The sequence below is a fragment of the Trachymyrmex septentrionalis genome, unplaced genomic scaffold, assembly GCF_001594115.1.
Source record: "Trachymyrmex septentrionalis isolate Tsep2-gDNA-1 unplaced genomic scaffold, Tsep1.0 scaffold128, whole genome shotgun sequence".
Classification (NCBI taxonomy): Eukaryota; Metazoa; Arthropoda; class Insecta; order Hymenoptera; family Formicidae; genus Trachymyrmex; species Trachymyrmex septentrionalis.
Window position 1 is genome coordinate 219,719 of NW_017304417.1, and position 15,545 is coordinate 235,263.

At 35.6% G+C, this 15,545-nt stretch overlaps 1 protein-coding gene and 1 pseudogene across 1 annotated transcript; both read left to right on the top strand.

Annotated features, from left to right (window-relative positions):
* The first annotated feature begins 792 nt into the window (after positions 1-792).
* LOC108756512 lies at positions 793-3,663 on the top strand (annotated as a pseudogene).
* A 626-nt stretch (positions 3,664-4,289) lies between these two features.
* Positions 4,290-6,981, top strand: LOC108756542. The gene is made up of 8 exons (XM_018500428.1): positions 4,290-4,424; positions 4,503-4,622; positions 4,811-4,928; positions 5,095-5,356; positions 5,656-5,746; positions 5,887-6,023; positions 6,699-6,831; positions 6,931-6,981. Exons 1-8 carry the CDS (start codon positions 4,290-4,292, stop codon positions 6,979-6,981), a joined length of 1,047 nt encoding a protein of 348 aa, XP_018355930.1.
* The last annotated feature ends 8,564 nt before the right edge of the window (positions 6,982-15,545 follow it).

The following is a 15,545-nucleotide window of genomic DNA, read 5'->3' on the forward strand; positions in this document are numbered from 1 at the left end:
TGAATCTGTATACGTAACGCGATTATAAATTTTCAGTACTCGCATCAGTTAACGCTAAATATTCTTGAAATATTCATAATAGATTCCTAAAAAAAAATATTCTAAAAGGTTCCTAAAATCCCCAAAAAAAAATATTCTAAGAGAATTCCGGAATATTCCGAAATATTTACGGAATGTAAAAGCAACATTCAAATATCAATTAAAAATTCAATTTATATATCGTTACATATTCCGAAAATATTCCACATATATGTTCCGCGAAATTTTAATTTTTCCAAAAATTCCGATAGTTTCTGAATCAGTTTTTTACAATTTTTCTTTGAAAAATACACTTGACACTTTCACCTTAGAGCCCAATTTTGGAGCTTACTTTAGGCGAAATACTGCGCTCTTTATATTATCTCCCAGATGATTCTTGTTAACGAGTAAATGATAAAAATTTCCGCCGCAGTGCTCTATCGGCGGAGATATGTACTGATCGCTTGCTCGCGATTTTCGTGATATATACAAGAAGTATTCATACAATATTCTGAACATTTCATCGGCATTTGTATATTCTATCACGATTCTTTCATTGGATCGGAATATTCGGCACGGAATTGGGAATACGAATCGAACTTTCTATAAATATTTAGCTGGGAAACACAGCCTAATATACTAATTTTGTATAACGTTTCATAACGTTTGAATTATATTTTCAAATATATAATAGTTTTTTAGCTTTAGCATTCCATCTTATAATAGTATATTAATTTACAAAGATGCCCATTACTAATTAAGTTTTATTGTTAGATGAAAGATCTCACTGATCGTTTATAAATACGTCAACTGGAATACATTAGAAACTTTAGAAGAATGCAACATTATGAGGAAATATGCCAAGAATGGTAGACGATATTCTCTAGGATACTCATGTAATAATTTGTGAATAAATTGTGCAATCTCCATTCGCACACTTCTTATCTCTACTTTTTTTTGTTTTAAAAATGCATAATTTAACAATTATTGATAGTTATTTCATTTCTTTTTGCGTAGTGTATTGCTTTGTAGCTCTTTGTCTGTTCCTATCAATGTCTCTTATACCGCAACTGTTGGATGTTGTATTACCTCTCAACATATCTCGTCCTATTCTATTGACGTATCCAGGATATTACTCTGTCGATGAAAGAGAATACTTTTTCTACATCTTCTTGCATGCTATCGTATCCTGGGAAATTGCTATGACCGGAATAGTCGCCCACGATTGTATATTTGTAACTTATGTTGAACATGTTTGCAGTATGTTTGCTGTAGTCGGGTAACTGAATAATTTAATACGCAATGTAAACGAGGCGTATGAATATTTTTATAATTTTATTCAGATTCCACATAAAATGGATAATACTGTACAAACTACTTGTAGATTTCGTCTGGAACATTTATTTTATAATCGCAATGATCAAGCGAAGACTATAAATACTAATACGGATGATGCATACCGCAAAAGAATCGCGTTCATTGTGCATTCACATCGAAAAGCTTTAAAGTAAATGTATAAAATCGAATAAAATACCATTATAATACGGTAACGTGTAATGTGGATTTCCATTTAAAGAATAAACAAATATCCGGAAATAATCAAATTCAAATCATCGTTAAAATCTTATCTCTCTCGTTTGTCACAGATATGCGCAACCTCTTGAAGATACGTTTAACGTATCTTTCGCTATGCAAATATTGATAGTAATAATAGGGATGAGCATCACCTTGCTACAAGTACAATGTATGAGGTCTGTTCAAAAAGTATCGCGAATTTTGTGTTTTTTCAAAAATTATTTATTTATTCGTGAATATCTATTTTGTCCCCTTCAAAGTAATCCCCATCAGATATTATACACTTGTGCCAACGTTTTTTCCAATCCTCGAAGCACTTCAAAAAATTATTTTTTGTGATCTTGTTCAGCTCCTCCTTCGATGCCGTCTTTATCTCCTCAATCGTAGCGTAGCGTCGTCCTTTCATGGGCCTCTTCAGTTTCGGGAACAAGAAAAAGTCACAGGGGGCCAGATCTGGGGAATACGGGGCTGCGGCATCATTAGTGTGTTGTTTTTGGTCAAAAATTCGCGCACAAGCAATGATGTGTGAGCAGGGGCGTTATCATGGTGCAAAAGCCAATTTTTGTTCTTCCACAAATCCGGGAGTTTCTGGCGGATTGCTTCGCGCAAATTGCGCATAACTTGCAGGTAATATTTCTTATTGACCATTCTACCCTGTGGCAAGAACTCATGATGCACCACGCCCCTGCAATCGAAGAAAACTGTAAGCAACATCTTCACATTCGACCGAACTTGGCGCGCTTTTTTCGGTCTTGGCTCGTGCGGCAGCTTCCATTGGGATGATTGAGCTTTGGTTTCCACGTCATAACCATAAACCCACGATTCGTCACCAGTTATGACCCTCTGGAGCACAAATTTGGGTCGTCGCGGACAGAGTCCAACAGCTCCTTAGCAATGTTAATGCGATGCTGTTTTTGGTCGAAATTGAGCAATTTTGGTACGAATTTCGCGGCGACCCGTCTCATGCCCAAATCATTGGTAAAAATCGAATGGCACGAGCCAATCGATATGTTTAGGTCCTCAGCAACCTCTCTAACGATGATTCGACGATTGGCCAATACTATTTTCTTCACTTCATCAATGTTTTCGTCTGTTGTTGACGTGCTCGGGCGTCCGGCACGCTCTTCGTCGTTCACATCTTCTCGGCCCTCTGAGAACATTTTGTACCACCGATAAACGTTGCTTCGGTCCAAGGTAGCTTCACCATATGCCACAGTCAACATTCGGAATGCGTCCGCGCACTTAATTTTGTTTTTCACACAAAATTTGATACAGATTCTTTGATCCATTTTTTGGAATAGGCAAAAATCGAAGACGAGCCAAAACACGTGCAAGCAAAGCAGCTGTCAAAAATTAATTGAACATTCAAAATGGCCGAACTTGTCGGCATAAGTGAGTACCAACATAACGCCACAAAAAATCGAAAATCGAATATACGTAACCCGGGGAAATTCAAAATTCGCGATACTTTTTGAACAGACCTCGTATTGTATTTATTTATATAAAGTAGTATATGTATGCACTATGCAAAAAATTAAAATATACCTACATTTTTTATGCTGAAGATGATGCAGCAGAACAATAGTAATATTTTAGAATCAATGAGATATGCAATATACATTATTGGTGAACTGATACATTTATTTTTTCTGAATTTCGAAGGACAAAAGTTGATAGATCATAGTCTTCAGATACGCGACAAAATGTAAGATATTTCTTTCTAAAAAAAAATGTCTATTACTGATCTACATATTTTTGTTTTCCATTCTTATATTTTATGCAGAATACAAATTTATAGATACAATAATTGTTGGTACAAAGTATCCATAAAATCACAAAAATTAATTATTATATATTGATAATGATAAAGACTCTTCAATTGAGTTTCTTAAGCGCTGGCAAAGTTTATATTTTCTCTTTTGAGAGCTTCACTACGGTAAGACCTAAAAATTATTACAAACAAATATTGCTTTGGATGCAAATACTTTTTTAACGACAAGTTACGCTTTTATTTTAAAGATTCTACAAACGTCAATGTCGTACTGTACGGTACTTGCATCCTTTCAATAGCTGTTATTAGCCGGCGATTAATTACTGTGGCATATCATTATCAAAAGTAAAAAACACATATCATAATCTTTGAGAAATTCTCCTGTTAGAATAGTTGTAATTAATCACATATGTACATAATATTTTCAATTCGTATTAAGTCGATTTGCTCGAATGTCCAAGTATCATTGTGCGTATTGCACATGAATTTAATTTTCTACGAGTTTCTAAATGAGAAGATTCAACTTTTAGAGAAAAAAAAACCGAGGAAAGAAATAAAACTTTCTGCTGATCAATATGTTTATTATGTCTAAAGGGAACTTGCAAAACGGCATATCCGTCAAGGGTAGGGTTTCGCTTTCCTTTATACTTGTATTATATTTAGTGTCAAGGGAATAAATGCCATTCATGTCCTACGCAAGAATTACGTGTCATTCATTGCTGCGTAGAGACACACCATGATTAGCTACACGAAAACTGCAGCTGTTATAGAGGAGGCGTATATAACATTATATATCATCACTATTATATATGGATATATGACATGTTTAACACACACACATACACACACACACACTAAGGGTGACAAAGAATTGGATAAAATAAAATTTTCAAGTTAGTCGACTAGACGAAGCTGTCTTTAAACTATGGATTCCAATTATTACGGGGTTGTTAAAAAAGTATCATCATTGGTTGGTCAATGGCCGTATCAGAATTCAAAAACGAAATTAATCTGTTTGAGCTTCGTGACTTTAAGCACATTTTCTATAGTTATTCCACAGGTAATTGATAACTACAATTTTGATAAAATTGATTATAGGAGCGTAATCAAGTGTGGATAAATAAACGTGTATTTCCAGTTGGCTAAATTCGTCATATGTAACGGAGACATGCAATGTATATTTCAAACTATGGCAGCACATATGTTGACAATTATAACATTAGTGAAGCTATATACATGTCATTTAAACCGATATAAAGTATGTGTTTATCACGTTATGACGCTTTGTGCATCGAATTTATTATATAATATACGCGTTAATAGAGAGTTTGTGATATCTCGAACTCATAATTCCATCGTAGAGTGCATTTTAAATATTATGAAGAAAAGTTATATATATATAACTTTTATATATATATAAATTATTAATTAATTGAGTAATCCTAGATGAAAGTTTTGATTGATCGGCTATTCCTCGAATGGGATGAATTGGAAACACCAGAAGAATATGAAATTATGAAAAGATATGCTAAAAATGGCAGGAGATACTCTTTAGGATATTCGCGTAAGAATCAATTAAATTATCGTGTGATTTTTATTTCCATATATCGATCTCTATTGTTTTCGAAAATGGCGACTTGAAATTACTTTTTTAATTTGCAATTCAGAATTGTTGGAATATGTCTTTATTTGTGGATGACCTATATTTTATATATTATGATTTGTTGCAGTATATTGCTTCATATCCGCATTTCTATTCCTGTGTATGTCACTTATACCGCCATTGCTAGATATCGTATTACCTCTGAACGAATCTCGTCCTATACTGTCAGTTCATCCAGGATATTACTTTGTTGACGAAAAAGAATATTTTTTCTATATTTTTTGGCACGCTGTCGTGGTCTGGGAAATAGCAGTAACCGGAATAGTGGCTCACGATTGTATGCTTCTAACTTATATAGAACACGTCTGCAGTATTTTCGCTCTAGGCGGGTAAAAACAATTGACATAATATTAGCGAAATTCATATGCATATCATTGTGAATATATTTGCAGATTTCGATTCGAACGATTAATGTATAAATGTAATGAATATGAAAGTGATACCATAACAGTTTTACATTCTCATACAAGTGACACGTTTCGCAAGCGAATTGCATTTTCCGTATATACCCACCGAAAGGCTTTAAAGTAAGTAATCTGGCAATGGAGAGAGAGAGAGAGAGAGAGAGAGAGAGAGAGAGAGAGAAATTTTGATTCACATTAGTATTATTCCCTCATTTTTGTCATAGATTTGCTCAACTGATCGAAGATATATTTTCGATAACGCTGGCTCTACAAATAGCATTAAATACAGTAATGATTAGCATTACCTTGTTACAAGTATGTATTTATTTATTATTTCAAAATTCTATTCGACATGTTCTTTATACTCCAGTTATATAGAATCAGACACATTTCATAAAATTGAGAAAATAAATGCAAAGGATTAAAGTATAATATACTTTTCATATTGCATGGAGATCACGCAGCACAATGCCAGCGTTTTTATAGTGGTGAGGTACGTAGTATATGTCCTCAGTCAATTGATTCATCTATTCTGCCTCAGTTTCGAGGGACAAAAGTTGATAGATCACAGTCTTCAAACGCGCGATAAAATGTAAGACAAATTTTTTTGAAAAACGTAACATATTAGATTAGTAAAAAGTCATCGCGTTTTTTTAAAAGACATCTATCAGTAAAAACCGCAATTACTTTCTTACCAACAATATAAATATATTTTGATAGAGTAAAGTTTGAGCTTTAAAAATCTCTTTTTTATATTATACGATACGACAATTTTTAATGGAGTTATGAGCAATTAAAGTTAAAATAATTCTTTTATTTAATCCGCGATAACTCAGTAATCAAAAGTTGTAGGAATATTAAAAAAAAACGATTTTGTAAGGAAAGTATCAAGCTTTCACGATATGTAATCGAAAATTTTCTCAAATTCGTTTTGGACACGTTACAAATCCACAAAGTGAGAAGAAAATTTTTCGTCTTTTTCAGCTCGTAGTTTTTGGTATGTAAAAATTATCAAACTCATATAAACTTAAAAAATGTGATAAGCTTTTAAAAGTAGAGATTTCAAGCTTTAAAACCCTTTTTTTTAATTTGAATTTCATTCATTATTGACGAAGATATTGTATATATAACTTTGAGCTAAAAAATACGCGATGACTTTTTACTCAACCTAATATATGTAATATATAATTATCTATTACGGAATTTAGTTAGCACACGTGTATTATATTACTAATGACAGTGAATTAATTAAGTATATACAATGCAGCTACAATAGTCTTTGGTATAAAACAACCCCCAAATCACAAAGGATGCTTTTGTTCGTCATGCAAAAGGCCCTTCATCCTGTTTTCTTGAGCGCCTGCAAGATTTACATTTTCTCAAGGGAAAATTTCACCATGGTAAAGATAAAGTGATATCTGCACAAACGCGACATGTATATAATATAATTGTGACACAAGATGATTTTAATAATACGACTTGAACCTAATGCTTTTAAGGTTGTGCAAACATCCATGTCATACTTTACGGTACTCGCGTCTCTGGAATAATTATACAATGGCTATTAGTATCTACTAATTAGTTTCTTGCATCTAGTGACGAAGTTGCATCTATAGTAATTGTTACATGACAATACATGAATACATTTACCAATATGCGAGTAATACTCATAATGTAGTAATGATTACATATGTGTTTCAATATCTTGTACTTGCGTATAATGTGTATGTATATAAATAGATTCATTGCTTTTTCTCGGATAGCAGTACCATAATATAATATATATATATATCGATTTTATTTTACAAAAAAATAAACAAAAATAGAATGTTGTGTAAATAGAAAATTTATATCATTTAAATTAATCTTTTAATGAAACTTATTTCTAAATGACATATCTACACATCAAGAGACAAGGTATCTTATGTCAAGTATATTCCATATAACTGGAAGCAGAAGACACTATAGTGTATCTTTACTTCACCATTGAGTTGATCAGAAACACTATGTTCTGTACCCTCGCTCGCGAGCGACGGCACAACTTCGTCGCATGCTTCTTGCTCTCCTCGTACTTAAAAGTATCCTTTTCACTCGATATAATATCTCGACGTAATATCTCGACAGCTAGGTGGGTTTTCCACAAATCTCAGAACTTCTCGCTAAATAAATTGGGCGCTAGGCACGAGAGAGCGTGCCACTCTTTTAATAATCTCTTCTACTTTCATTCGTAATTCGCGTCCGCGACAGCAAGGGTAGATCATTAAAGGTGGGAAAATTGTCAGAGGGTGAGAGAAATAAGAATGACATTCGAAATAGTGAAGAAATAAAGAACAATTATATTCAATGAATCGTTTACATGCAATTTTTTTAATGACTTTATTGAGTCCAGCAGAGGGAGCTTTGTTCCCTCTGCTGAACTCAATATAATCTACTTCCACAAAAGCGAACGATCACTTGTTTCTAATGCTGAGCGGCAACCGTACTCTACAATGCGAGCTTTTACTTTTCTCCGCGTTCACCTTCGGGGATAACTGATAACGGCAACCGATTACTCGCAAGATCTCTTGATAGTATGTAAGAACTCGTACTCGAAGTATACGTTATCCGGGAGGGTAACGCCGACGCGAAGCCGAACGTTAACAAGAAATGCGACATGATCACAATAATTGTTTCGACACGGCACAACTGATACACGACAGCACGAAAGCCTATATAATATGACTCGACTATGGCAAGAGAGGCGAGCGCGATTCGACAGTTAAGATTGCATCTAATCACAATGCTTGAATGCTGAGAATGGCACGTGTCCTGCAATTTTCCGACTCTATACGGCGATCATTAAATCGGTCGCTTTTCGCGATGCGAGCTTTTCACGTGCGATTTGCCCGAAGCTACGAACTCGGATCGGCAGCTTTACAGCAGCGACGCTTGTCTCACCTTCGACATCCTGATCCTTCCTTTATCCTCCTCGGCAATCCTTCTCACGGTAGCAATTCTCGAAAATTCTCCCGTCAGCGGCGACTTCGCATGTCCTTTACAAAGCTTCGGCTCAGCCACAACAAAAATGAAACCCGGGAAATCCTTGCGGATTCACGCAAGCCGTTCGCCCCTTCCTCAAGGGGTCATCACGCCAATTGGTTCCGGCTTATCAAGTGCGTGCCGCAGATCAAGAGATCCTCATAGTCGCGAATTCCTGCTCTTAAAAATGCATAATTCAATTTCCTGCCAAGGGCCTCTTTTCCGCCGAAGGCCCTGGAATTTCTCGGGCTGTCGTGGGATGTTCTGGCAGCTCTTTTTTCGGCTCCACGCCGACAACATATGCCCCTGATGGACGTCCGTACGATTCCTTAGGTAGCCGGAAATTTTCGTCTCTGATCGTACTCTGCAAGGAGTGCGCGACGTAAGAAGATTTTAGGGAGGCAGCGAATTATAGCAAATATACGAAACAATACGACCTGCGTGTCCGAACTTCTGTGTGAACGACCTTCTAGCGTAGCGTCGCCTCTTCTTTCTTCCTTGCAATGTCTTCCTTCTCCCCCTGGTGGATGAGACGGCATAATCACAGAATAAAAGCCGCCGACCGTGGTCCGTGACGATTCTAATGTTAATTGTGAGACCAATCACTAAAGGAAATAAAAGTCTTAACAAAAAGAGAAAAATTATTAAACAAAAACAGATAATTAAGGAGTAGCGCACGCGCGCTCGCGTACGCGTTTGCCTTCCCAGCCGCGAGGACGCGCGATTCCACCGTTGACGATTCTCGACAGTGACGGACAAAAATTATCACGTTCATATCACAGTTCATATCTAAAAAACGGCTAGGCGAATTTTTAACAGGCTCAATCGACAGCACAGGATTCCATTATGTGATGAAAGTATCCTTATTTTTTCTCTTCAATGAATGTTAAGGGAGATACACTGGGCAACAAAATTAACGCAACACCTGTTCACTCTGCAAAATAGAGCAAAGATACAATAACAGAAAGATTCGCTCTCAAACAAATGATGTAAATCGCATTTGTATACAATTTTTATTTCACTCCGTGGAGCTTCGCAAATTTCATAAAAAATTTTGAGATCTGATATAACTTCATTTATGTTTGTGTAACTTCATGAAATCTCCATGAGACCGTTTTTTTAAGTAGCAATCCGAAAAGTAGAGGTTTCTACCTGTAAAATGTTTTTTTAAACATCCCGTTACGACAATTTTTGACGAAGTTATTATATCTTAAAATTTGCCTATTTTTGTAAAGTGAACAAGTGTTGCGTTAATTTTGTTGCCCAGTGTATTTCAATTTTTATGTAAAAATGAGATAAAATTAAAATTAAAAACATCGAGAAGTACCCGCGGACACCATTTTTCCAGACAATTATTGCTCGAATACGCCTACATACATACTCCCAAACACCCTTTACACTCATATCCAACATTTTCGTTATTCATCCTTTCCTATCCCCCTCCTCACTACAGAAACTTCGATACACGCTGACACTTCCCGGTATGGTCTATCACACCCTTCTTCTTCTTCTTCTTCTTATTCCCCTGCTTTTCCGATCAAAGAAAAGGGTTCATGCGATGAATTTGGATCTTAGATTCTGTGATAATCTCTGCAGGGGAATAGAGGCTTCACTTTTCTTCTATCATAAACCTCCAAGTTGATGTCCCCAGAGTCACCTTCTATTGTGGCCACGAGAGTCGGTACTCCCCGTACCAACTTAGTTCAAAAATACAAGTTGTTAATATCATGTCGATAATATATGTTGATAAATCTCAACGTTACTCCTTCACATAACGAAAGACGAAGCTCCAAGTTCCAACCATAATTGGCGCCACCATGTGATCTGAAGAATGAAGCACATTTAGGGTAAAACCGTTAAAAAATAATACTATATCAAATATGTACCTATATCATTACAATTTAAAAAGCTAACTATATATTTGATTGCTTTTATATTTGCCTCCGCTATTACATAAGTTATAGTAAAAGGAGGCTACAATTTTATATTTATAAATGATTTCAACAATCTCATTCTACTTTTATTTTCGTAATTTGGATACGCCCATAATAGATAGTTGAGGTCTTGAAATTCGAAGCCACATCTAATCACATTTAGGGTCGTCTTTAACATTAATCTTGAAAAGAAAAGAATTAGTATAGCACGCGCGTACACACACACACACACACACACACACACACACACACACACACACACACACACACACACACACACACGCACGCACGCACGCACGCACGCACGCACGCACGCACGCACGCACGCACGCACACATACACACACACATACACACACACAATAGCCAGTAATAACTCTTATAGCCCTATCAAAGTTTTTCCTATTAATTTTAATTTTTTTTTTAATTGTATATCCATATATTCTGCCAGTTCCATGTAATATCGTTCGGCCCTTACATCAAAAGAGTCATGAAAGTTTGCAGTTAGAGTTTAATAAATACTGGATATGGACGCAACACATTGTTTATAATCTACCTATTTTTGAATGGCTTACAAGATATTGTAGCATCCTTAACCACAAAGTCAATAGTGCCGTTATTGTTAATGCCTATATGAGCTGAACACCAAATTAATCTGATGTTGATATTAGTAAAAATTTTTTCTAATTAGGAATCCCATGGTATACATATGGTATGTTCCTGCATACTCCATTTGTGTGTTATACATATAAGGTGTAGTAAAAAGAAATCTATTATTTTTGCATTAAATTGAAGGCTTTATTTAGCATAGTTAGAATGATCCGATTTAGGTCAAATATGCACCGTTTTGTTCGATAACTTGTTGCCATTTTGAAGGTAATTTCATTATGCCTCTCTCATAGAAACCCTCGTCCCTATTGGCAAAAAACTGGGACAGTCGATTTTCACAAGCTTCTCTTGAGGCGAATTTTTCACCAGCAAAATCATTCGCCATAGACAGGAACAGGTGGTAATCACTTGGTGCCAGGTCCGGACTATAAGGTGGATGCATAAGAACCTCCCAACCAAGCTCCCGGAGCTTCTGGCGAGTCACTATCGATGTGTGTGGCCTGGCGTTGTCTTGATGGAACACAATTCCTCTCCTATTGGCCAAAGCTGGCCGCTTCTGGGCGATTGCTTCTTTCAGACGGTCCAATTGTTGACAGTACAGGTCCGAATTAAGAGTTTGGCCGTAGGGGAGCAGCTCATAGTAGATGATTCCCTGCCAATCCCACCAAACACACAGCAAAACCTTCCTGATCGTCAATCCTGGCTTGGCCACCGTTTGCGCCGGCTCATCGCGATTCGACCACGACCGTTTTCGCTTGACGTTGTCGTAAGTGACCCACTTTTCATCACCAGTAACCATTCGCTTCAGAAATGGGTCGATTTTGTTGCGATTCAGCAGCGATTCGCAGATGGAAATTCGGTCCATGAGGTTTTTTTGCGTTAACTCGTGTGGCACCCATACATCGAGCTTCTTTTTGTATCCAGCCTTATTTAAATGGTTCCAAACGGTTTTTTGTGCAATGTTTAGCTCCTGGGCAATCGAAACAGTGCTTACATGACGGTCGGACTCGACGATTTCCATTATTTTATCGACATTTTCGACAATTGGCTTTCCAGAGCGTGGTGCATCTTTGACATCAAAATTACCGGAACGGAATCAACGAAACCAAAATTGCGCGATATTGACTGTTACAGTATCAGGACCATAAACACTATTCACATTTTCAGCCGCCTGGCTTGCGTTTTCGCCTTTATCGAAGAAAAACTGTAAAATATGGCATATTTTCTCTTTGTTGGTGTCCATCTTTGACACGCTCTCAAACAATACTGACTCAAGCAATCACAAAACTGTCTGAGAAGTTTTTTTAGTACGAAATCTTATCTTTCTAACGCCATTTGGCGTAACCCGATCGCACTTATACAACGCGAGATACAGATTACTAAAGCTATCTATTGGAAAAATAATAGATTTCTTTTTACTACACCTAATAATATATTAATACAATCGAGTAATGGCTTATTTGAATAATCATTCAATTATAGCAAAAAGCATTAAAGCCAACGCTAGTTATGTCTTATTGCGAATATATATATATATATATATTTTTTTTAAGTTATTTATTCATAACAAACTATAATAGACGTTTCGATCATAATTAGGTCATCTTCAATATTGTTTAAATACAAAATATTTACATAATTCGTCGTTTACATTCCTTGTCAATCTCATATTACTCTAATTAATTGTCTTCAAACTTTTACACGCATACTACAATGACGATAATTAAAAATTCTAAAATAATATGACATATAATATAAAGTTGAAATTATAACTTGAGAGTGACATCAGTATAATTTTCGCTCATACGTAGGCTGCTGGAAAAGTTTCTGCAATCTAGTACTTTCAGTGGCGCCAACGTTCTGCTACTATCATATCCATAAAATTAAACGTTTTTAACCTATAATTCAATTGACAGTTTATACCCAAGCCAACTAGTTTTGTTTGCATAGTATTTTAAAAGAAGTTATTTTGTAAGAAAATGAAAATTTCGCGTGAAAATTTTCGGGCAATGATTTTTATTATAACTATTACGTCGAAAGTCGAAAGAAAAGAATCCGAGGCGCCAATCAATCTCATACAACGAATGCCACGTTAAAAATTGCAATTGTTGACAAATTTTTATTGGGCACTATCAAGAGGAGATCCCGGGCCACGAAGGCAATATATCGCCGATCGTCGCCGCTCTCCCTCTCTTAGTGTTCAAAGTCTCGCTATAGAATCGTATCGAAAACCGCCGTAAAAAACCGCCACGTAGAAACGCTGTGAGGAAAATTCCTTCGAGAACCGCCGAGAAATCGCTGCGATCTTTCATCGCGATCGAGTGATCTAATTCGAACAAAAGTAGTGTGTAAAAATTTGCTGTAATTTTCTTCAATTTGTGCAAAGTTTAATTTTGTAAAAAATAAAGTGATTTTTGTCAAAGAAAAGGAAACGTTGTCTTTCTAACTATTGTGCGTCAAACCAGCCGTGTGCCGTCTTCTCACTTCATTTCTTTCGCGCGGTGCATTCGCGCACAGCTATTAATCAACGACTCTTGCGTCGTTGGATTAAATTTCCTATGTTTCAGGAAGAGAGAACTGCAATTCGTAATAAATTCCGAAATGCTCCTCAACCATTTTCCGGGGCGATTGGCGCAATAGACTGCACATTTATAAATATACTAAGCCCTGTAGAACATGAAGAGGCTTAAAAAAAGAGGAGATGTTAACCATCATGGTAATCACTCTCTTAATGTTCAAGTAATCGTTGATCCCGATCTCCTCATACTGAATATTAATGCAAGATTCTCTAGTGCTAGAAACATTCTTATATTTGGAACAATTTACTTATTCAAAGGGCAATGGAATATTGCTATAATCGGGCTATAAGTGCCAAACTTGGCTCATAGGAGACGCCGGATATCCATTGAAACTATGGTTAATGACTCCATTAGCTGATTATTCAGTAGGTACGAGATAGTTCGAATATACGATGCAGCTCTGTTCATTTCGTAACTGTGCCGAACGCTTCAATGGAGTTTTCAAATCTTCATGTTGATCTTACCAAAGAGCTTTAATGAACCGGAACTTGGTTGATAATTCTACTGGTAGAATTATCAAAACTGCTGTTCAGCATAACATACGGATTCATGCGTATTTTCCTGTTGATCGATTTTTAAATGACGCAGGTTTTCTTGAAGACCCTTTATACATATGGAGGATATTATCATGAGGAGGATAACAAACCGATGAAGAATCTAGCATTGACACGAAGAATACAGAAGCAAATTATGGTAGATAGATTTCCCGATTTACCTGATGGCGATGATTTCTGACTCCTGTCATTATTAATAATTGCAATATAAATTAAATAGAAATAGCTTCCACGATAAACATGCAAAATATTTTAAAATTAAAAAGCATAAAACAAAACTTATGACATATTTTGTGAGAAAATAGATTTTTTATTTTGCATTTTAAAACTAAAAAAAAATATCACAGTTATTGACCTTTAAAGTGCCAATCTAATATTATATATTACATATATGCTGTATACGTATAAATAAAAATAAAGTTTCACATTCCACATTGCACATTCTTCATCTCTATTTAATTTTGTTTCTGTTTAAGAATTAAATACAAAGTACAATATATACAGACGAAGTAAAACTTCATTCTCTGCTTTGTTATTTTCTGTCATAGTGCAAAGAATATCAGTTTGCACGCAATTATTTTCTGCTTGTATTAAGGCTGCCTTTATCCGCAACTTTTCGGGAAGCACACTTTTCTGTAGCAAATATCATGTTATGGTATTTATTACATTTTTCTATAAATTGTTTCTTTGTCGCCTCGCATGACTGCTCAGCGAGATTTATGAATTCTTTTTGAGCTTTGTTAAGTTGAACTCCTAACCATTCATAATAAATCCCTATCAAAAAGGTTTATACATATATATAACATTCAAGACAGAATATATTTTTATTACTGACAAAACTGCGACAACATCGCAGAACTAACCCTAAAAATTTTGCCCTTGAAGTAATTGGCATGCGTGATTATTTCGTTAAAGTAGAAGTATGTTGAATTCTATTTTTAGGAACAACTTTAGCAATTGTTTCTCCAGTGCTAAATCAGCTGACTGATTATTAAAAGTTGATGCCTCAAGAATGACGGGATTCAAGATTTGATCTGGGATTATCTCTATTTTTTTCAGTATTGACATCCATAGTCAATGCAAATGGTTGTGAGTCAATAGGCAGTAATTCATCATTGATACCTACACAAACATAATAATTAGGAATTTAAAATTCGTTTGTATACATAAAAAGCATCTATATTATATTATTTTCTTCTGCTGACACAGTCACTGATTGTAGTTATCACCTGTGGGATAGCTTCATCAATTGTAGCTCCAATCGCTCAAATATGTTTCCCTATTGAAAGAAAAATAGCTTATACATATAAAAGTCAATCTCTTGAAACTGAGTAACCAACTTACAAACTCTTCTGCAAAAAGAATTTGGAACAGTCGCTAAACCTTCAATATAATCACATCCAATCAAGTCAATGACTTTC

Excerpts from the sequence above, each read along its gene's own strand:
- LOC108756542 (XM_018500428.1), top strand. The coding sequence starts at position 4,290 with ATGGATTCCAATTATTACGGGGTTGTTAAAAAAGTATCATCATTGGTT. Across the intron at positions 4,425-4,502 it reads TTTCTATAGTTATTCCACAG|TTGGCTAAATTCGTCATATG; the intron begins GTAATTGATAAC and ends GTGTATTTCCAG. Across the intron at positions 4,623-4,810 it reads GTCATTTAAACCGATATAAA|ATGAAAGTTTTGATTGATCG; the intron begins GTATGTGTTTAT and ends GAGTAATCCTAG.